General features: G+C 36.5%; 1 protein-coding gene across 6 annotated transcripts in view; it reads left to right on the forward strand.

Annotated features, from left to right (window-relative positions):
• Nucleotides 1-21,799, forward strand: part of NEO1 (neogenin 1) — a 62,399-nt gene that overhangs the window by 30,678 nt on the left and 9,922 nt on the right. For 3 of the 6 annotated variants that reach the window (XM_058156057.1, XM_058156051.1, XM_058156053.1), the window contains 18 exons: nucleotides 1,118-1,254; nucleotides 3,893-4,047; nucleotides 5,616-5,736; nucleotides 8,328-8,547; nucleotides 9,379-9,533; nucleotides 9,636-9,784; nucleotides 11,024-11,162; nucleotides 11,654-11,703; nucleotides 12,098-12,242; nucleotides 13,104-13,214; nucleotides 13,579-13,773; nucleotides 14,468-14,563; nucleotides 16,168-16,391; nucleotides 16,533-16,671; nucleotides 16,800-16,907; nucleotides 17,633-17,827; nucleotides 20,980-21,048; nucleotides 21,327-21,471. In XM_058156057.1, coding sequence (XP_058012040.1) covers nucleotides 1,118-1,254; nucleotides 3,893-4,047; nucleotides 5,616-5,736; nucleotides 8,328-8,547; nucleotides 9,379-9,533; nucleotides 9,636-9,784; nucleotides 11,024-11,162; nucleotides 11,654-11,703; nucleotides 12,098-12,242; nucleotides 13,104-13,214; nucleotides 13,579-13,773; nucleotides 14,468-14,563; nucleotides 16,168-16,391; nucleotides 16,533-16,671; nucleotides 16,800-16,907; nucleotides 17,633-17,827; nucleotides 20,980-21,048; nucleotides 21,327-21,471 — 2,553 coding nt within the window. The remainder of the gene's footprint in view (nucleotides 1-1,117; nucleotides 1,255-3,892; nucleotides 4,048-5,615; nucleotides 5,737-8,327; nucleotides 8,548-9,378; nucleotides 9,534-9,635; nucleotides 9,785-11,023; nucleotides 11,163-11,653; nucleotides 11,704-12,097; nucleotides 12,243-13,103; nucleotides 13,215-13,578; nucleotides 13,774-14,467; nucleotides 14,564-16,167; nucleotides 16,392-16,532; nucleotides 16,672-16,799; nucleotides 16,908-17,632; nucleotides 17,828-20,979; nucleotides 21,049-21,326; nucleotides 21,472-21,799) is intronic. The other 3 variants (XM_058156054.1, XM_058156056.1, XM_058156052.1) reach the window with 3 other exon arrangements.

The following is a 21,799-nucleotide window of genomic DNA, read 5'->3' on the forward strand; positions in this document are numbered from 1 at the left end:
AATGCGTGATGCTAGACTAGGAAAGGGCACAGCTGCTTTAGGGAGCAACTGTCAGGCCCTAGATGAGTGGCCATGCTGGATCCAAAGCTGCCTTTGGCTCTAAATATGTATAATGAAAGTCTTCTGTTTCTTCAAAATGTAGTCCTCACAAGCAGCTCATCTACAACTGGATCCACTAAAAACTTAAAAAATTAAACCCATTATTTGGAGGTTTATTATCTCTTTTCCCTAAGAGCTCTCTTAATATATGTATCTTGATTTTTATTTCACATTCTGTCATGGTCCATGCAATCAAATGCCTTGTTGTACTATAAGCAGCAGTGGGATCCACTTCCCTACAAGTTCGCAAATGTGAGCGCGCACATGCATGCGCACAGCCTTCTGCACATGTGCAGCGCTCGCGGGCGGGTGGGCTGAGCTTTCCGCAGTCGCCGCTACCAGTTTGCCCGATCTGGAGAGAACCGGCTGAATCCCAACTCTGGCTATATAAGTCTGTCTATCCAGCTTTCCAATCTCTAAGCCATACAGTATTTGATAACACAACTATATATACTTTAGAAATATTCTCCCCCCCCCTTTTTTTCTCTCTCTTAGTATTCCAACTCTTATATGTTGTTATAAGCTCAGTTCTTTTTAGCTTTGTTCATTGGAGCTTTTGTTTTAATTATTGTTTTTTTGTCAATTATTAACTCTTCAAACATTCCTAAGCCTTGGATAGTTGCTATGGCAATGTTGACTTGTATCACCTGTAATAATTAATGCAGCAGATTTTCAACCAGAATATTTTCAATTGAATTTAAGAGCTAAAATGGTTTGAGAGGAAAGATGTTAAAAATATTCTGGCTTCCAAAGAATGTTGTAAATGTATTTGAATATTAGTAGCTCGGGTTGGTAGTTGGGCTGTTGGTTTGAGCTCCGAGCTTGGCAATTTGGTTGCAAACATTTCATCACCATTTGAGGAGACATTGTCAGTGCACTTTGAATTGTGTTTGTCTGTGCCAAGGTCGGAGCTCAGACCAACAGCCCAATGTTGAAAACTTTTGTATTTTTTTAAAAAAAATCTGAATCCCTCATACTTTAAAAAAATCATTTCAGTGATCTGTCTTGTTTTATACAGTTCTCACAAATTTCTATTCCTATCTGGGGGAACTCTGAAGATAAATGATATCACCGAAGATGATTCAGGAACATATACTTGCATCGCAGATAATGGGAATGAAACTATTGAAGCTCGAGCTGACCTTACTGTGCAGGGTATATATGCATATATACACTTTTTAAAAAAAATATCAGTGTTAATATAGCTGAGGCAGTTAAAAAAAACATTGTTTTGTTTAGGAGCAGGTATTGGGAGAGCAGCATGACTGGAGCAAGAGTCTTATAGCTTAGAAATGGAATAATAGATCCTTTGCAAATTAAATTTATGACATTTCTATACAGAGTTGGGAAAAAGCTCAGCTTAAACCACTGGAAAGGTTCCACCTTGAAAACAATGCTAGGTAGACAGAAAAACAGATGGCATGAGGTGGATAAAGGTGCTTCATGTATTACTTTGCAAATACAGAGCTGACATTGCTGCCTTGTGGCTTGAAGATAACAAGAACCTTTCTCTCACAAGAGTGCACTGTATTCTTCAATAGACACACATTATTTTCTATAGTAAGGTAGATTATCTGGATAAATGTACACAAAGACTATGTAGTACATATACAGGTGGAATATTATTATTCACCTGTATATGTACTTACTACAAGTCAGTCCTGACTTCTGATGTCTGCATAGACTTTTCTTGGCAACAATTTTTGAAGTGGCTTGCCATTGCTTTCTACTTAGGGATAAAAGGGGACTGCTTGCCCAAAGTCATCCAGCTGGCTTTGCACCTAAACCAGAGCTAAAACTGCCAATCTCCTGGTATCTGGCCTGGTGCCTACACCTAACTGGCTTTCAAACAACTTTTGACCTCTGTAAATTTCCAGCTTTCAGTTCTGTATTAAAAAGGTACATTAAGGTAGAGGAAATTGATCTGATCTCACTTACCAGATTTCCCTTGTATAAATGATCAGAAGGTAGTTTTTTCTTTTATCACTATAATTCAGGAAGTAACATGGAGACAGATAGATGAAGACAAGGTTATAAGTTCACTTTCCAGCTGGGAATGTCAGCCACCGTATTTAGCTCTGCAGGAGATTCCTGAAAATGGTATGACGTAAATTACATTGGTTTTTGAGCTTCCTGGCTCATCCGCATCAAATATTATTGTTAAAAAAATTCCAACAAGTGGAATTTTTCTTTGTTCTTTTAAAATGAAGAATTAAAATGAACATTTGAAAAAAATGTAATTGAACTGATAGCATCCCAGATTATTCCTGCAGCCAGAATGTATAGGGTGATTGAAACAATATCTCAATGCTAAAAAATGGGATTGAATTCAGTGTGTGTGTGTGTGTGTGTGTGAATTTAGAAGCTGCTATTGCTCTCATTCATTAAATGAAATAAAATAAAAGCCTTGCTATCACACTTAAGTGATTTCTCTGCCTTTTTTGGGGGGGAGGGGGGACACCTGGGAAATCTTGGAGTCTCTAGTGGCAGAATTATTTTCAAAAGCATCCTTGCTATGTTATAAATTGTTCTGGACTTTAAAGGATTTACAAGATAGAAATGTTGACAAATGCATACCCAAAGTAGCATTGTTCATCAGCAGTCCTCTTCTTTGTTTTAATTCTTTACAGACATCATTTAGAAATAATGAAATGCTTTGTTTTTACTTTTATGAAGAAGCATTATGAAACTTAAAACCAAGATATTAGTGATTGAATCTTTGTGTAAAATGGCTTCTTCAGTAAGAGCTTCCCATCAAATCCTGTGGGACCAAATTATATCCCTGAGTAGTTGATATGTATATACATAAAGTATCTGTGATAGTGATATTGATACTCAAGAGAATTGTATTTGATAGCTTTTAGATTTCAGCTAGGATTTCTTAAAAACTGATTTATAATATATTAACAAAGCTTTATGCCAGCTGCTGCTTTATGATAGCTTGCCACTTTTAGAAGATTATATCTGCTACACTGGCAGCATTTTATTTGCTTTCCCACTTTTAAATTCTGCAACAGTGGGAAATGTTGTGTTTCTTCTGGCACTTATCTGAAATCATTGGTCTTATAATTAAAATTAAAATTCATTTGGCTAAAAGTGAAGGGGATGTTTTTAAAAATATCTTCTTTTGACTCTGGAATGGCAAATTATTAACAAGTTGTGAAAGGTAATGGAGACTAAAGGCAGATGTATTGATATACATTACTGTGTACAGTTCCAACAGCACAATTCTAAGCATTCATGGTTAGAATATATTTCAGATCTATTTTTTTAAATCAGTTCTGGTGCTGCCGACTAAAACATCACAGATGTGCCTTACTTATTTCATAGAAAACAGAATTATTCCCTTTGCCACTCAGAAAAGGTCATTTGTGGGTGAAGTGGAACTTAGACACTCAGAATTGTGTTACACTCATTAAAAGAGGACATTTGATCTTGATCTGCTTAATTGATATAAAAAAATATTGCTGAAAGCTTTAACTGAGATTTCACAAGATAGTTGCCAATGACAGGCAATATGAAAGTAAGCTGTAAAGCTCCCCTTTGCTTCTCGTAAGTTATTTGTTTAAAGTATAATTTGGTAATTTTGGAAAAAAAAGAACTTTTAAAATTCCCCACATTTTACCCTTAGTAAAATTGTATTGCTTAATTATTTGTCCTTTACCGTTCAATTTTTGGAAAGCCTCTTAGAATAAAGTTAGATATCTTTGAAATATAAATGAAAAGCTATTGTCCGATCAAGCATTTTCTGTTTGATCAATAATTAGTCATTGACCTTTCTCTCACTTTGAAGTGCCTCCCACATTTCTGAAGCAGCCTGCTAATATTTATGCACACGAATCCATGGATATTGTGTTTGAATGCGGCGTGAGCGGAAAGCCAACTCCAACAGTCAAGTGGGTAAAGAACGGAGATGTGGTCATTCCTAGCGACTACTTTAAAATTGTAGTAAGTACATATTTAATAAGACATTTGGTCTGGTTTAATGATCACGAGCTCACACTTCCAAGAATGCCCAATAGTTTTGGATTACTAGTATGTTTCCCTAGAAAGTGTAAATATATAAATCTTTCCCTTCAAATAACCCAGTCACAACAATTTGTACCTAGAGAGTTGGAAAAGCTTTTGGGGTTGCATGACTGTTTCTTCCTCATCTTTAAATTGAAAATATTTCCAGTTATAGAATAGAATAGAATAGAATTTTTTATTGGCCAAGTGTGATTGGACACACAAGGAATTTGTCTTGGTGCTCTCAGTGTGCATAAAAGAAAAGATACGTTCATCAAGGTACAACATTTACAACACAATTGATGGTCAATATATCAATATAAATCATAAGGATTGCCAGCAACAAAGTTACAGTCATACAGTCATAAGTGGAAGGAAATTGGTGATGGGAACGATGAGAAGATTAATAGTAGTGCAGATTTAGTAAATAGTTTGACAGTGTTGAAGGAATTATTTGTTTAGCAGAGTGATGGCCTTCGGGGAAAAACTGTTCTTGTGTCTAGTTGTTCTGGTGTGCAATGCTCTATAGCATCGTTTTGAGGGTAGGAGTTGAAACAGTTTATGTCCAGGATGTGAGGGATCTGTAAATATTTTCACGGCCCTCTTCTTGATTCGTGCAGTATACAGGTCCTCAATGGAAGGCAGGTTGGTAGCAATTATTTTTTCTGCAGTTATTTATTATTTTATAGAGTTGATATGAACTGCATCCTAGAGCTAAAACACTAAAAAAAGTACCAGTTCATATATTTATAGTTCTTTGCAAAGAATGCTGCCATTCATGCTTGATTTGAAGGCATGGGGAGTAGGATTCTAAGGAGAAAATTTATTCCCCATTCGTCCCTTCTTTATAGTCAAGCTTAAAATCCCCAATGGCAGTAAAATGTAGAAAAGAAAAGCTAACAACGAGAAGTGTATAACAGCAAACCTAGAGAAAAGAAAAGGCCAACCTATCTTTAGATAGAAACAGAGACTGAAGTTCAGCATCGTGTTGGAGGATATGGACTAAATTGCTCTCTGTAGATAGCATAGGAAAGAATGTAATCAAGTTGTTAGTGTTAAAACAAGAAATGATGTTTCAGTTCAGTTGCTTTATGGACATTGAACAGAAAGGGAGTGCTGACTTGCCCTTTGCCTGCAAAATATCTTTTCCTGGCCTTGCTGATAGGGCAGAAAAAGCTAGAGGTGAGCCACCAAAGGGAGATGATCATAAAACAGCGGGGATTCTTTGCAGATCGGGCAATACGCAAATGGCAGGAGTAAATAAATAACGAAGGACTTATTAAATTACTCCTGTCAGCGTTGAATGGTATAAAATAAGGGGAGTGAAGATGTAAAAAAAAACAAAAAATAAAATAAGGACAAGTCAGAATGATAAGGATGGAAAGAGTTGTGAATAAACATAACAAACACAGAGACATTTTTATAGCTTTTATTTTCAAAATCCTGAACGGTGACTAGAAGACATTCTAGTGAATGCTGTACATCTTTTTTTGTTTGTTTGTTTTAAGAATGAGCACAACCTACAAGTTTTGGGTTTGGTGAAATCGGATGAAGGCTTTTATCAGTGTATTGCGGAAAATGATGTGGGAAATATACAGTCTGGAGCCCAGCTGATAATACTGGATCATGGTAAGAAAGTAGAGTCATATATTGTTAAAATATAGGGCAGAATATCAAGCTATATTTTTCTCCCCATGGGGCACTGCTCGCTCGTGGATAGATTGTTCCTACCTATAATTTTTTTCCCCATTTAATCGTGTCCAATCCTTAGATACTGCTTCAACAGTCCACTTCAGTTTTCTTGATAAGTTTTTTCAGAAGTGATTTGCCATTGCCTCTTTCCTAGGGCTAAGAAAAAGTGATTGGCCCAGGATTACAAAGCTGCCATTATGCTTAATTCAGGACTGGAACTCCTGTTCTCTGCCTACAATTAACACATGCCTTTTTAGCATTCTATTCTGATAAATACTATTAAAATCAATACCTATCAATATGAAGTTGATATCAGTTATTTCTTCTTGATGAGCTGTTTATCTATAGGTTTAAAAAAGAAGTTGAAATCTACTTAATGCTGTCTATGTAAGGAGATCCATTGGTAATGTGTTTTTTATAATCGGGTAATATTCCATTCTTGCAACTATTTACAAGATAACCCTGAGGCTAAGTTTGCTGAAAAAGCTGTAGAGGTCTGATGTGAACTATGATATGAACCACATTATGATTTAGCATGATATGTGAAGCCCGAGTGTTCAGAATTGATTTTGATGCTGTAATTCTGAAGATGTCACAGTTCCCAAAAAGATAAATCTGTGTGTGACAGCTAGATTTTAATGCCATAATTGTTTGCTGTTCTTCTTTCCAAGTTCTAATAGAGCATGTTAGGGTGGCTTCCCTCATTGGATTTTAACCTCTAAGTGAAAGATCTGAGCATGTATGTTTTATTACTGGACACGTGCAAAATATTTTTCTGCCTTACGTTACTAACAATTGGTTTTGCTATCTTATCTAAAATACAGCATCGCTTCTAGTTGGACTGCCAGGAAATGTTGCTTTCCTTTTTTAATGTTCTCTGTTGATATATTGATGGTGACACACCTTTTTATTATTTGGGCATGATAGTAAAGAATAAAATGACTTCCTTTAAAACAAAACATTTCCCAAATATGGGAGGGTTGTTTTTATTGCACTTTTATGATTTCCTTTAAAAGTTTGCACTGGAAAAAAAAGATTAAAGAAAACATCCCAGTCAAAATAACTACAGTAGAGCTACTGCATTTGTCAGGGAGCTCAACAGATGTACTTTTAATAACTTCAGAGATTAGGAAAAAAATCAACCATCCAAAGTTTTAAAGAATTAAAATATCCTAATATTGTCCGCATCATTCAAGAATTACAACTTTAACATATGGAGTTGGAATGTCTGTGTTGCAGTTGATCAATACAAATTTGCAGTCTGAAACTGTAAGGCATGGCAATTTCTATAAACTTCCCTTTGCTTTACAGCCAAGTTGTGTACATGCCACAAAAATGCCTCATTGATGTAGCATTTCAACTTCCCTACAGTAATATTCAGTATAAGTGTTACTATTCATCTCTTTTAATTTTTCCATCTTTTCTTTTTCCCCCTTTCAATTCTCTCTCCCTTTCTCCCCCCTCCTCCCTTGTTCTAGAATTCATCTTTTATTCATCATTATGCCAAACCATTTTATATACTCTCCACATCTGTCAAGGCACTTGAGTTGCCTCTGAAATTTATTCCAACGCATAAATAATACTGTGTCAATTAATGATTGCCTCCAGTTAATATTGAAAAATGACACTGCTTAAGGAAGATAAAAGAAGAGATAACTTAAAGGCTTTTTTGTTAACATGTAAAGGATCCTATTCTAATTATTGTTCTTCAGTATGATTGTACGAGACAGAATATCATTGGCCAGTGTTGGGGAACAAAATAACCATTCTATTTTAGAATGGATGATCATATTATGGAATTTAGTTATAATGACTTTGCTAATGAGTTTTTACTAGATTTAATGAAGAGGGTTATAATATGCAATTTTAAAGTTTTTTTTAATTGAATATTCTTCTTGGTTCAGAGCAATTAATTAAAATATAATTGTTGAATTAAAAAGAAATACCATTTTAAATTAGCATGGTCATTTTACTATGACAGTTCATATAGTGGTATTTTAGATCAATAAAAAGGAAATGTCCCAAATGAAAAATTACATAATTTACCAATATTTTAAGAAGTTTTACAGTGCTACCTTACCTTGAATGTTCTGCATTTCTGTCCTAGTTCTGCTAAGGACAGATATTATAATCCTCCATGCATTTGACTCCAGATTTGAGCAGATGGTTTTCTAAAAATTATGTTGCCCCATAACCAGACTTAATTTTCAGAAACTAATGTTTTAATGATGAAATGATTCTATATATGTAATTTTCATCCTACCCTTCCTTCTCACTTTCATTATAATGGAGATTTTTTGATTGCTTCTCCAATAGTGATGTCTCCTTGATATTTCCCATTAGTTTTCAGTAGTTACCTTTTTGCCTGCATGCCAACCTTCAGTTTAATGGCCTTTTTTGTGTGTTCATTTTGTTTTGTTTTCCATCGTGGTTTTGTTTATTTCTTTTTTTGGTTTTTTTTTTCTGTTTTCTCCTTAAATCGTCGTGATGTTTGCCCTTCATATTCCCCAATGTTTGCACATGACAAGATGTTGCCATCCCAACATTACCTCCCACTTCACTGACCAGTGCCACTACTGACCATCTAGCACCAGCTACAACTGGACCTTTGCCTTCTGCCCCTCGAGATGTGGTGGCGTCTCTTGTATCTACTCGTTTCATCAAGCTAACATGGAGGACCCCTGCATCTGACCCACAGGGAGACAATCTTACCTACTCGGTGTTCTACACCAAGGAAATGAGTAACAGGTGTGCTTATTTAAATATTGCTAAACTGTGAGCCTTTAGGAATATTGACCCATAACTGAAAAATAAGAGTTGGGCTGATAGGCAAAGCATCACAGCCTCTCATTTTAGAATGCACTGTAGACTGAAGTTTAATCATTAAAATAACCAGAACTAGACAATAAGTTTAGATGATTTCACAAAATTGTTCCAGACTTTCATGATGCTAAAACATCAAGCTATACCAAAGACATAGAACTTTGATGGAAGATGCCATCGGATTCCACTGGTTCAAAGATTGCATAAATACTTCCAATCATGAATCTCTATATGCTGTCCATGCTTATACAATATAAACTGTTCTGCCAATAATTACTTGCTTCATTTTTTTTTTCTATTTATCTTTTCTGTGGCAATTCTTCTAACAGTCTGGACTTCTAGTTTGTAGATCCTGATTTAAAAAGTAGTGCTTTTTTAGCAGGTCATGTTCTACCAATTTCTCACTTAAAAGGCATCTTTTGTTATGGTTATATTAAAAGTTGGGTATCAATAACTTGAAGGCAGTAGTGATTACAGATGAGTTTATTTTATATCATCTAGTACTCCACATTAATTCAATGAAGTTTATCATAGTTATTTTGCATCTTTTATAATGCAAATCTATGGCTGCCCAATTGATTGTCCTAGATTAAATTAAAACAGCAGTAGTACTATTCATGTTATCCATAATTGATGATTTCACTCTAATATGAAACAACAATAATGTGTCCTAATAAGTCTTGTATGCCCATTTCCATTCCCAACACACACACACACACACACAAACTCTCTCTCTCTCTCTATTTTTTAATAAAGGGAGCGTGTTGAAAACACAAGTCATCCTGGGGAAATGCAAGTGACAATCCAAAACCTGATGCCTGAAACAGTATATATTTTCAGAGTGGTAGCCCAAAACAGACATGGACCTGGGGAGAGCTCAGTACCATTGAAAGTAGCCACACAACCTGAGGGTAAGCATTAAATATTGGTGCTTTGCTACTTACATTGCTCTTTTTAACATTTTGTGGTTAATATTTTTTATTATTTTGTAATACGCCCTGCTTATTATTTAGTTCAGCTTCCAGGTCCAGCCCCCAACATTCGTGCGTATGCCACCTCTCCCACATCAATCACTGTGACTTGGGGTACACCCTTATCGGGCAACGGCGAAATCCAGAATTACAAATTGTATTACATGGAGAAGGGAATGGAGAACGAACAGGTGAGATACCTGTATGTTAAGAAAGCAACGTTGTTTTGGTACTGATTGATGAAGGTTGGATATTAAAAACTATGTACTTTAATGAAGAACAAATACGAACTCAATTGGAAATTTCTGAGATCGGGGAGTCGAGGTTTTAAGGAGTGACTATGGATTATGATTTGTGTTATATTTTAATTTTTGACTGTTAGTTTTATACCCTGTATTCGGTTCTGGGACGTCCCGGGAGGTGGGGGGAGGGAGGGGAAGGGAGGGGGAGGGGGGATGAGGTAGAAAATGGATTGATGGTTAATGTACAGAAATGATTGAAGATGTATAATCAATGTAGGATCGGAGCTGCCTGGCTACCATTTCAGAATGATGGGAAGGAAGGAAGTAGAAGAGAGAAGGAGGTAGGAAAGAGAAGAGGAAGAGGAAAGGAAGGAAGAGGGATAGAAGAGGGAGAAGAAAAGAGTAGGGAGGAAGGAGGAGAGGATGTAGATAAGAGAAGGGGAGGATGGTCGTGGAAAGTAGAAGAAGGTAGAGAAGGGAAGAGAGTTAAAGGAAGGGGGTGGTGACCGGGCAGGTCCGATTAATTGTATATGATGGTACATTAAATATGTTATTGGATATGAATGTTAAAATAAAACATTTTAAGTAAAAAAAAAAAAGAAAGCAATTTTTATATTTGCATATTATAATTATGGGGTATAATTTCATGAATCTGTTTATTTTTCTGCTCTTAATAGCTAAGATCTAAAAAAAAAAAAAACTACCCCAGTTAGGTCAGAATGTCTCATCAAGAAAAGTGTGATCTTTAGGATTGCCCCTGTCCTCTGAGTTGTTGCTTGCAGATATATGAAGAGATGACTTTTTCCTGGTGGAATGACTTTCTGATGAATTTTCACATGTATTAAAATTTATATTGACTTTTATCACTACTTCCTTCTATTTTTGAACGTATTGGTGCAAAACTATAGAAGCATCCACGTATTCGAAAACCATGCCTTTGTTATCCTGACTGGTTAGGAAGCTTTGCTTTGATTCTAAATAGATTATTCTGTCCTCAATTATATTGTATTTATGATGTGAACACAGGATAACTGGGAAACAGAGAGAGTGAGAGAAATCTCCAGAACCAGAAATGAACAAATATTCAAGTATAGCCATAATTTCAGCCTCATGTGGACTTTGCATATTTAATAAATTATCAAGCCCAAATTTTGATTTACACATCATGTTTTTTATTTTTTTAAATAGGACATTGATGTTGGAGGTCTTTCCTATACAATAATTGGTTTGAGAAAATATACAGAGTATAGCTTCAGAGTTGTGGCCTACAATAAACATGGTCCAGGAGTCTCTACTCAAGACGTCGTCATTCGTACACTGTCAGATGGTGAGTGTTTTCTAACTGTAGAAAGAATGCCTATGTATTTATTTGCATTTTATATATAACCAATTTGGTTTGGCTTCTTCATACTATATAGATCTAAATAGGAAGTTGTTGTGCTGAAATCTTTTGGGAAAAAGGGTTTCTTGCATTTTCTTCCCTTGCATTTTCTATATTTTACTGTTTTGCCTTTTATTTTTGGTATTGAGCAAAGTATCTTAAGAGACTGTGTGAGCATGTGTGCATGCGCACATATATCTTTGCTTCTATCAACATAAGGTATTATCTTGCCAAATCTTTGTAGATATTACTCTGAAAATTTACACACACACACACAAACACAAATATTCAGTGAAATTGGGAGATCATGATAAAACCCACTTGCTTTGAAACTGGAAGAGGTATAATTCATTTTTAATTTACACTGGGGATATGGTGCTCCCTGAGAGATGTTCAAGTTTGAACCATATTTGAATAACTTCTTTTAATGTTTCTAGTTCCCAGTGCTGCACCCCAGAATCTAACACTAGAAGTGCAAAACTCCAAGGTAAGGTACTTCTCTCTATAGACATGGATAAAGCATCTGATTTTCTTCCTTAGATCTTGAATGTATGATGAATCAGCTATAATTTATAAACTCCCCCCACATTTTTTTTGGGTGGACGGACGACTGGATTCTCAATTTGCATGCTTAAAAGCTGCAGTAAACATTGACTGTACTAGCCCAGTGTGCAAATAGTGAAGATTCACCAATGGTGAAGAGTCATGTTCATGTTTCAAAGTATCTTGTAGAAATTATTGACACCTACATAGATACAATATTATTTGCAAGTTACACGGTTGGGTTATTTACAGGTACATAATTTTAATGTCAGAGATATTAAGTTCATATATATAATATTTCTAAGTATTGATTTATAATGCTGTTTAACTTCCCACAGAGCATTGCGATGCAGTGGCAGCCTCCTCCCACAGGAACACATAATGGGCAAATTACTGGCTATAAGATTCGGTACCGAAAAGTGATTCGCAAAAGTGATGTCACCGAAATCATTGTGGGGACACAACTTTCACAGCTCATTGAAGGTGAATAAGTTGGAATTCCCAATCTAATAATAACCTAAACTAACTGCAAGTTTCTTATTTTAGGGAAAGAAGAGGGACCATTATAAAAATAACCTTCTCTGTCCATGCAATATTTCTTTGGCTCGGGGAAGTCCTCTTGGTTTTAGTTTGTGGGTTCATCACAGATACTGCTTTTCCAATCAAGCCACCCTAAAGATTGGCGGGTCATCCTTATTTCTGAGGAAGCCTCTGTTTAGTTCTGCCTTATCTGCCCTTGAAATAAGGCCTAAGCCATCTAGAAATGTCTCCCTAAATCAGATTTATCGGATAAGAATATTTTAATTCACATTTTAAATTGATTCGTTATGCCCTTGTCTAGGTGTTTTGTTTTTATAGAAAATGTCAAGACCACCTGCTGTGGAAATAAATAAAACGAGTAGATCATTTGAAACTCTTAGTCCTTCTATTTGCTGAAAGAAAATTACATATTCTTTTGCCACCGACATACAGGAAAGGTCATTGCAGTGTGTCGGTCCTCTCATGCTTGACAGGTAGTAATTTCTGTCAACTGAATCTCTTGGAGTCTTATGGCAAATATTGTTGATTTGTCCTGCTTAGCTGTGGGTTATGCTTCAGCAACCATCAGGAAGATGAAAGGCCAAAACATAAAATATTTGTTTAACTAGATCTATGTCAGCCATGACTCAAATTATAACTTCAAAATAATAATCACTTGAAGATAGTCATTGGGGTACTTTGAAGTAACAGGATAATGGAACGATTGCTATTCTAAAAAATAGAAATAATTGTTTTAAAAATTAAGAAAGCTTGCTTGCAATTAATATTGAATATTGTATTTCAGTATGATGTCTTCTATACTAGGTTTGGAACGAGGGACCGAGTACGGCTTCCGAGTGGCTGCCTTAACAGTCAATGGGACAGGAATAGCTACGGATTGGATATCAGCAGAAACATTTGAGAGTGACCTTGATGGTATGGATACTAAGTACATGTGTTACGAATGTGAAAGCTTCATGAAAAAATACAGAAATCTTTTCATTCCTTTGTCAAAGGATGATGGGTGGAGGCACATTCAGACATGCAAGATTCTGTCAGCAAAAGTAGTCTTGACATTAGCATTGTCTTCTTAGTCTGGTCTACTTTATAAGGCTGAGAAATTATTTTATTTATTTTTTATTCATTTATTAAAGTTTTGTGCCACCCATCTCCCCAATAAGTGACTGTGCGGATATAATCATCTAAATAACTCAGTGACAACTCTTAAAAGTAAATATGTCTTTCAGGTTTATCATTTCTTGTCTTAATGTATTTAAATAATAATTTCTCTTCTTTTTAGAAACCCGCGTTCCAGAAGTGCCAAGTTCATTGCATGTCCGTCCACTTGTAACCAGTATTGTTGTCAGCTGGACCCCACCAGAAAACCAGAACATTGTGGTCAGAGGCTATGCCATAGGGTATGGTGTAGGCAGTCCCCACGCTCAGACCATCAAGGTGGATTATAAGCAACGATACTACACTATTGAAAATTTGGGTAATTACACAAGATTATAATCTGATACTTTGTTAAGTAACAATATAACAATAACACTTGGACTTATACACCGCTTCACAGTGCTTTACAGCCCCCTCTAAGCGATTTACAGAGTCAGCCTCTTGCCCCCAACAATCTGGGTCCTCGTTTTACCCACCGAAGAAGGATGGAAGGCTGAGTCAATCTTGAGCCTCGTGAGCCTTGAACTGTCAGATTGCAAGCAGTCAGCAGGCAGCGGAAGTAGTCTGCAGTACTGCACTCATAACCACTGTGCCACCACGGCTCATCTATATAAAATATAAAATCAATGCTGATCAAAATGCTTGCTTTTCATGTCTTCATTTGGTATTAAAAGTGTTCTACCTCTATTATTCACTCTAGATTTTGTGATGTTTGGAGATAATAGCAAAATGGATGTTAAATTTCTTTCATTTTTATTGTGATGCCTGAGTTAATATGAAAAATATATTAATATTAGTTAATAATAATAATGTTAATAATAGTTAATATGAATAATATTAATATGAGATATGATATGATATGATATATGATAATAATATGAATAATAATAGTTAATATGAAAAAGCTGAGGACATTTTATATGAATCTTGAGCTATCTCTGAAAACAGATGTTTCTGTAGCGCTAAAGAATCTTGTGTTTAATACATACTAATAGAGTTATTTTTTCCCCCAGATCCCAGTTCCCATTATGTGATAACTTTGAAAGCATATAACAATGTTGGTGAAGGAATCCCTCTTTATGAAAGTGCAGTGACTAGAGCCTATACAGGTAAAGATATATGGGAACAGCCTAGATGGTTTAGGCAAAAAATATATTGAAATACAAACTGTTTCTAGTTTGCTGGTGGCTTTTTTCTTTGTTCTGCGTTCAGAGATAATTTGCTGAACAATGACTTTGAAATCTGGATCAGCGATTTCCTGATTTCCTTTATAACCCTTACTGTAAATTCAGGACATTGGCCATGGCATGGATTACACATTCTTAAATTTGTTTACTGAGCTTCCCAATCTACAGTATTATAATTGTAAGCATGTTGGTATAGATATATGTCAATCAACAGCATGTTATGTTTTTCAGTACTGTGTGTTTTTATCACTCTTTAAACCAGAGGTCTTCAAACTTAGCAGCTTTAAGACTTGTGGACTTCAATTCCCAGAATTCTCCAGCCAGCATAGCTGGCTGGAGAATTCTGGAAATTGAAGTCCACAAGTCTTAAAGCTGTCAAGTTTGAGGACCTCTGCTTTAAACTAAATGACCAGTTGGACAAAAAAAAAAGCATAGCTGGCTGGAGAATTCTGGGAGTTGAAGTCCACAAGTCTTAAAGCTGTCAAGTTTGAGGACCCCTGCTTTAAACTAAATGACCAGTTGGACCAAAAAAAAGCATAGCTGGCTGGAGAATTCTGGGAGTTGAAGTCCACAAGTCTTAAAGCTGTCAAGTTTGAGGACCTCTGCTTTAAACTAAATGACCAGTTGGACAAAAAAAAATTTAACTTTTAAACATTGTAGAGAGGTCAATCAATCAGAATACAGCAGGGCTTGGAGGTCTTCTTGTCCAACCTGCTGCTCAAGCAGGAGTCCTTATAGAATTTGAGACAAGTGGCTGTCCAGCCTCTTCTTTAAAAACTCCAGTGCTGAAGCAGCCACAACTTCAGAAGGCAAGCCGTTCCGCTAGTTAATTGTCCTCCCTGTTAGGAAGTTTCTCCTTAATTCCAAGTTACTTCTCTCCCTGATTAGTTTCCATCCATTGTTTCTTGTCTTGCCTTCTGGAGCTCTGGAAAATAAGTACCGTAGTTTGAAAGGAAACACTGATTTGGTATTTTATTGTTGGGCTGGTTGTTTTTTGTGATTTTTTTTTTGCTAGATCCTAGTTGTTCTTATAAAGATACTTTCTGAATATCTTTCAGCTTGCAGATATGCACTTTCCTTTTAATACTAAGCATTAATACTGTACTTCTCTATCACTGTCTCTGTTGGATGCTAATTCTACCTTGATTTTTCAGTTGGAATAAATTAATGTTTTAGTGCAACTATAATACTGTATATCCTAATTAGTAAACTTTTTCAAATTAATACTGAAGATTTGAAAGTCATTGTCCTTGTTATCTTCGATAACCTCCTTAAATGCTAAGTCCTGTGAAATCTGCTGATGCTGTGTTTTTTAAAAAGGTAGCAAAATAATCACTGAGAACTTGTTTTGCGGTGCCGTGGTGCCTATTAACTCTGGCTTTTCTCTCTTTTTCTCCACTCCACTCCACTCCTCACCTCTCATTTCATTATATTGCCCTGCATTCCACCCATTTGTTTCTATTCATGTATAATGCCACCTTCCTTTTTTATTGCAATATCCCACATTTTACCCATCAATTCTTTAGACACTTCTGAAGTTGATTTATTTGTTGTTAATGCTCCATACACTCCAGTGCCAGACCCCTCCCCCATGATGCCACCCGTGGGAGTTCAGGCTTCCATCCTGAGCCATGACACCATTCGTATCACCTGGGCAGACAACTCTCTGCCGAAGAACCAGAAGGTTTCGGATGCCCGCTACTACACAGTCCGCTGGAAAACCAACATTCCTGCAAACACAAAGTACAAGGTGAGAAAAATGGTTTACAGGAATTTTGTCCAAACCTTCTGTAATTAAAAAAAGAGATTCCATGTCTATTTCCATGAGGGAGGAGGAGAAAGGGAGGAATAGGAATAAAATATTTACGTTTTTATTTTCTGATTTTCATAGACCGCAAATACAACTACCTTAAGCTTCTTGGTCACTGGCTTAAAACCAAACACGTTATATGAATTCTCTGTCATGGTGACTAAAGGCCGAAGATCAAGCACCTGGAGCATGACAGCACATGGCACTACTTTTGAGCAAGGTATTTGTCACATGCGATGCCTTTTTTTACAGGGTTATGTTGTTACTTCCTTTGCTTTAACTTTTTTTTTATAGAAAACACACTGAAGTACAAAGATCTGTGACAGTTTAATTTAAATTTTCTTGCAGTTCCAACCTCTCCACCAAAAGATGTAACAGTGGTCAGCAAAGAAGGAAAGCCCAGAACTATAATTGTCAACTGGCAACCTCCATCTGAAGCCAATGGCAAAATTACAGGTGAAATATCTTTTGGATAAAATATAGTGATGATATGGTTACAACTAAATGAGAAGAAAAACATTAGTTACATTGGATACAGCTTTTTATTGATTGTAGTTGTGTAATTTTTTTTATGGCAAAAGGGACGATTCCGTGGATTCACAACAAACACAACAGTGTGTATACATTTGTCACTTGCCTGTGCAAATGCCTTGGATTTCATTTCAGAAAGCTACTCCAGAAGATGTAAGAGGACTTACATATGTAGTGCTTGTCTCCAGCTTAAGTAGCTTCCCAACACTCCAGGCAGAGTTGCACAACAGCTGTGGAGAGCAGCTGCCCGATGTAGAAAAAGAAACAGCTACTTGACAAAGTTGCAAAGAGATGCTATATTTGTGCCCCTGGGTGCTCTGAACCGCTTTGGGGAATTGAATTGGAAGGACTTTGCAGCCTTACTACATATGTTTACAAGCTCTTACACGCTCAAAATTTGCCAGTTTAAGCAACATCTGGAAGAAGGCATACATGTGGTTGAGGTCTGGGCTAAAAGAAAATCAATGGATGGGGAGGGATGGTCTTATTCTCATTAAACACACACACACCACACACACTTTCCTAATGGCAGTAATTCAAAAGACATGTGTCTTTAGTAGAAGACATTGCAAGAAACTTGAGACATGAATTTTTCAGAGCTCGGAAACATGCTTTCATAATTCGCGAACCCTCCTGTTTTTGTTATGCAGGGTACATAATTTACTATAACACCGATGTCAACGCTGAAATACATGACTGGGTCATTGAACCAGTAGTAGGCAATAGATTAACTCACCAGATTCAAGAGCTGACCCTGGACACAGCATATTATTTCAAGATCCAAGCCCGGAACTCCAAAGGCATGGGCCCCATGTCAGAGGCTGTACAGTTCAGGACACCTAAAGGTAAGTTGCAAAGAAATGCTGTATTTTTCTGATTTAATATATGAGACAATGATATGAGACCTGATGAGGAAAAGGGTTTCACTTGGTGCTGGGAGCTGTCAAACATTTTTTTTTTAAAGTAAATTTTTTATCTGGGATTTTGGCTTTACTTTGCCATGACCCAGGTGGATGGAAACAAACAGTTGTTAAAACGTTTGCAATAAAGGATAGGTGGACATTAATTTTTCTGGTCATTTCTGTAGGGGGAAAACCAATAAGCAATAAAGGTAAAGGGTATTTCTGTTATAAGCAATATTTTACACACACACACACACACACACACACACGTAGGCCTTGGCATATTCGGGTCTTTTCCCGTGTAAGGTTGAGAGTATCTTGGAGACATTTCAACGAGGTCTCATCATCTTCAGGCTGGTGATTTCGGCTTTGTGTTTGTGTGAGCAAAGCGTGATCAGAGCTGCCGTCTCTCTATAGAGCCGAAAGCACCAGCCTGAAGATGATGAGTGAGACCTCGTCGAAACGTCACCAAAATACTCTCAACCTTACACGGGAAAAGACCCGAATATGCCAAGGCCTACGTGTGTGTGTGTGTATATGTATATGTATGTATGTATGTGTATGTATGTATGCATGTATGTGTATATATATATATGTATATGTGTATATATATATATATATATATATGTATATGTATATGTATATGTATATGTATATGTATATGTATATGTATATATATTTTGAGCAGATTGTTTATCAGGCATTGTCCACATAAGAAGAACTGCTGATTATCTGAACTTGTGCAACGCAGTGACCTAGAATGTTTTTGTTAGGAAATAAGTTTCTCTGATGTACATAAGGTACTGGCTGATCTGAAGAGCAGCTAATGCTTTCTGAAAAGCTTTAACACAGGGTAGGCAACTTTGTCTCTTTGAGAGATGGGTTCTCCCAGGATTCATCTTTTGGGAGCTGGATTGCAGTCAAAGGCTGGCCGAAGCTGACTTGAGCAGTGAGAGAAGTCCCATTTTTCTTTTCTTTTTTTTCTTTTTCTCACGCCTCTTTCCTACCTTGCTGTTGAGGAAAGCATGCAGATTGGTTCCTATGCTGCTTCTCAGGCAGCATAGTTTGAGAAGCTGTTTGGGCCTTGCAAAGGGTTTTGTCATTAGGCGAAAGTTGCTCACCTACTTTGCCAGTGGTAGTCCAGATAGTCCTCAAGTTACAACAGTAATGGAGCCTGCCCATTAAAGTGTTGGTTATACATTGTGTCAACCACTGTGACCCACCTGATTTTACACCTTTTTTACAGCAGTCATTAACAAGAAATCGCCAGAAAATGCTATCAGAACTTTGAATTTGGGTATTCCAGGGAGGCCCATCAGAATTTTAAACAGTCACTAAGTGAGCATTTGGTAGTTGAGGATGCTGTAGTTGTGTCCAGTATGAGTTTCCTTTCCCGTTTTCAGAAATTATTCTTTCCATGTCAGTGAATGTTGGTCTCTTGTGTGCTTTTCCCCCTCTGCTTCCCTTGGTAGCGGAATCATCAGATAAAATGTCTAATGATCAAGGTAAACCAATAGATGTGCTTTGTGTATTGTGCTGTCTTTTATGAGTATTACTCTTCTTCTTGCGCTATTAAATGACAGTATTCTTGTGACATTTTAAAATATCAAAACCTGGGGCTTCTTTCAGTGAATGGCATATTTGCAACCTATGCAACTTTTTTTCCCCCATCTAGAAGCGAAATTGTTGACAATTAAAACTGCACAATGACTTTTAAATTCTCTGTATGCCAATACATTTTGCTCTTTTTAAAAAATGAAAATAGTCCCATTTAATGGGCAGGATTTTGACTTTTTAATCTTCTAGGGGTTTTTTTCTTTACTTTTATAGTATTCCTTTATTTGTTAGAAGACCTGACAATATGTTGCAAAAATGATTTAAATATAAATAAATAAGGATTTGTTTCTATACAGTCATCAGAAACAATATACAATAGCTTTAAATAAACGAAAGCAAGAAGAAGAATAAAGTCCCTCAGTGGCAAAGAATGATTGCATTCATCCAGCCTTGTATTCTCTTTGAAGTGACTCTCTCCCTGCATTTACCTCTTATCAGTCCCCAAAGGACAGGAACATCTGTCAACTGGAATTTGTCAAGAACTGAATGTTACATCGGTTGTAGAGATCCCTACATGTGATCTGGGCTTTGTTAGAAAGGATTAAGCAGAGGGATAATCATAACGTGCCCACTTCCCTTCCGGATTTAATATGTCTTGAAAATACCTGCCATATCAGTGATTGAGTGTGAGCTCTTGTAAGATAAGCATTAGGCTCCAGCTGTTCAGAAATGGGGGACAGGGAATTAGAAATAAAAACAAAGTTCTTACATGGATGGAAAATTACATTTTGTCTCGTTATCAGAAAAGATTTAGGCTATTACATTATGGTTTGCATATCCGTGATTACAGAGGTATACTCTAGCTATTAATATAATCGGTTTGACATTTTTAAATATATTCTACAGTCTCTCTCTCTCTCTCTCTCTCTCTCTGCCTCTGTGTATATCTGAATGGGGTGTACTTGGAGAATGCATCTATCTTGGCGGTCAGACAAAAACTCAGCCTCTTTAGAGGGCTTCAGAGACCAATCCTGTTCTTTGATGAGATCACAAAAAGGAGTGCAATTAATTCTTTAAGCTGTATTTTAGAGATGGGTTTTTTGGGGGGTTTTAACAGTGGGGATTGAAATAAAAGTATTATGAGAATCAAACTGCCCCTATTTCTTCCTTTAACTCCCCCTCCCCGCAAAAGTCCAAAATTTTGCCATTAGAATTCTTCAGCAAAATAGTCTTAAATTCTCTGGCACAATTTAGGATTGATTTTTTTTTTGAAAGGGAGGGTTCTTTTTTTATTGCAGATGAGGGTGTTTGGCCTATTAGAACCCTCCTGTTCCCATTCCTATATTTTACTTTTGGAAAAAACAGTAAACAATTTTCCACTAAAATACTTGGGGCAATGTAATGTCAAGCTGAGTAGGTGCTGGAGAGCCACAAATTACCCATCTGTGTAAAACCAAAAGAAAAACATATTACATTTTAAAAAGTGAACAAGATGAGATAGTCAAAACCCTTAACACCATTAAAATTTTATTTTCCAGCATTGGGATCTTCAGGAAAAGGAAATCGACCAATGGATGTTGGAACAGATTATAAAACACCCATCAGTGGTAAGAATCTTTTCATCCCTGTTGAGAGCCAAGAGCTTGAAATCATTCATGTTACAATTTCCCCAAAAGATAGCGTGTGTTTTGCAGGTCAATGTCAAAGACATTGTTTTCTCGAATGTCATTCGAGAAAAACTCAGTTGAAATTCCCAACTGAGTGGCTGTGTCTCTCACATAACATTGATTTTTATTTAGCTTAAGCAATAATTTTCCAATCTTTCATTTCAATTCAAATTACAGCTGTAAAAATCATTTTGGGTAATTTTTGTGTTCTTTCTTAGGAAGCAACAGCCCTCATGGCAGCCCCTCCCCCCTAGAATACAATATGCTCCTGATCATAATTGTGTCTGTGGGAGTGATCACCATTGTGGTTGTAGTGATTGTTGCTGTATTTTGCACTCGAAGGACCACCTCTCACCAGAAGAAGTAAGGTTCCGTTTTCAGTTGCCCTAGGTGGAGGGGTGTGTGTGTCTTTCTGCTGGTTTCAGGGATACGGGTATGATTTACAATGAAAGCAAAATAAAAGGCACAATAAAGTTGCACATTGTGCTTTTGTGGACTTAAATTTTAGGGCTTTCTTACATAAAGGTTCTGTGCCAGTTTTAACAGATCTAGACTTCTCCAATTCTATAAAATGAACAGTGTTGGAGGGTGACCTAGTCTATTCAGATAATATGTAATAAACACAATTCATAATAGTTCTGATGCAGTATAGTCGAAACCATATTTTGGGTGGATGGGTATGTTTTGGGGT

Source organism: Ahaetulla prasina, chromosome 13 (genome assembly GCF_028640845.1).
Source record: "Ahaetulla prasina isolate Xishuangbanna chromosome 13, ASM2864084v1, whole genome shotgun sequence".
NCBI lineage: Eukaryota > Metazoa > Chordata > Lepidosauria > Squamata > Colubridae > Ahaetulla > Ahaetulla prasina.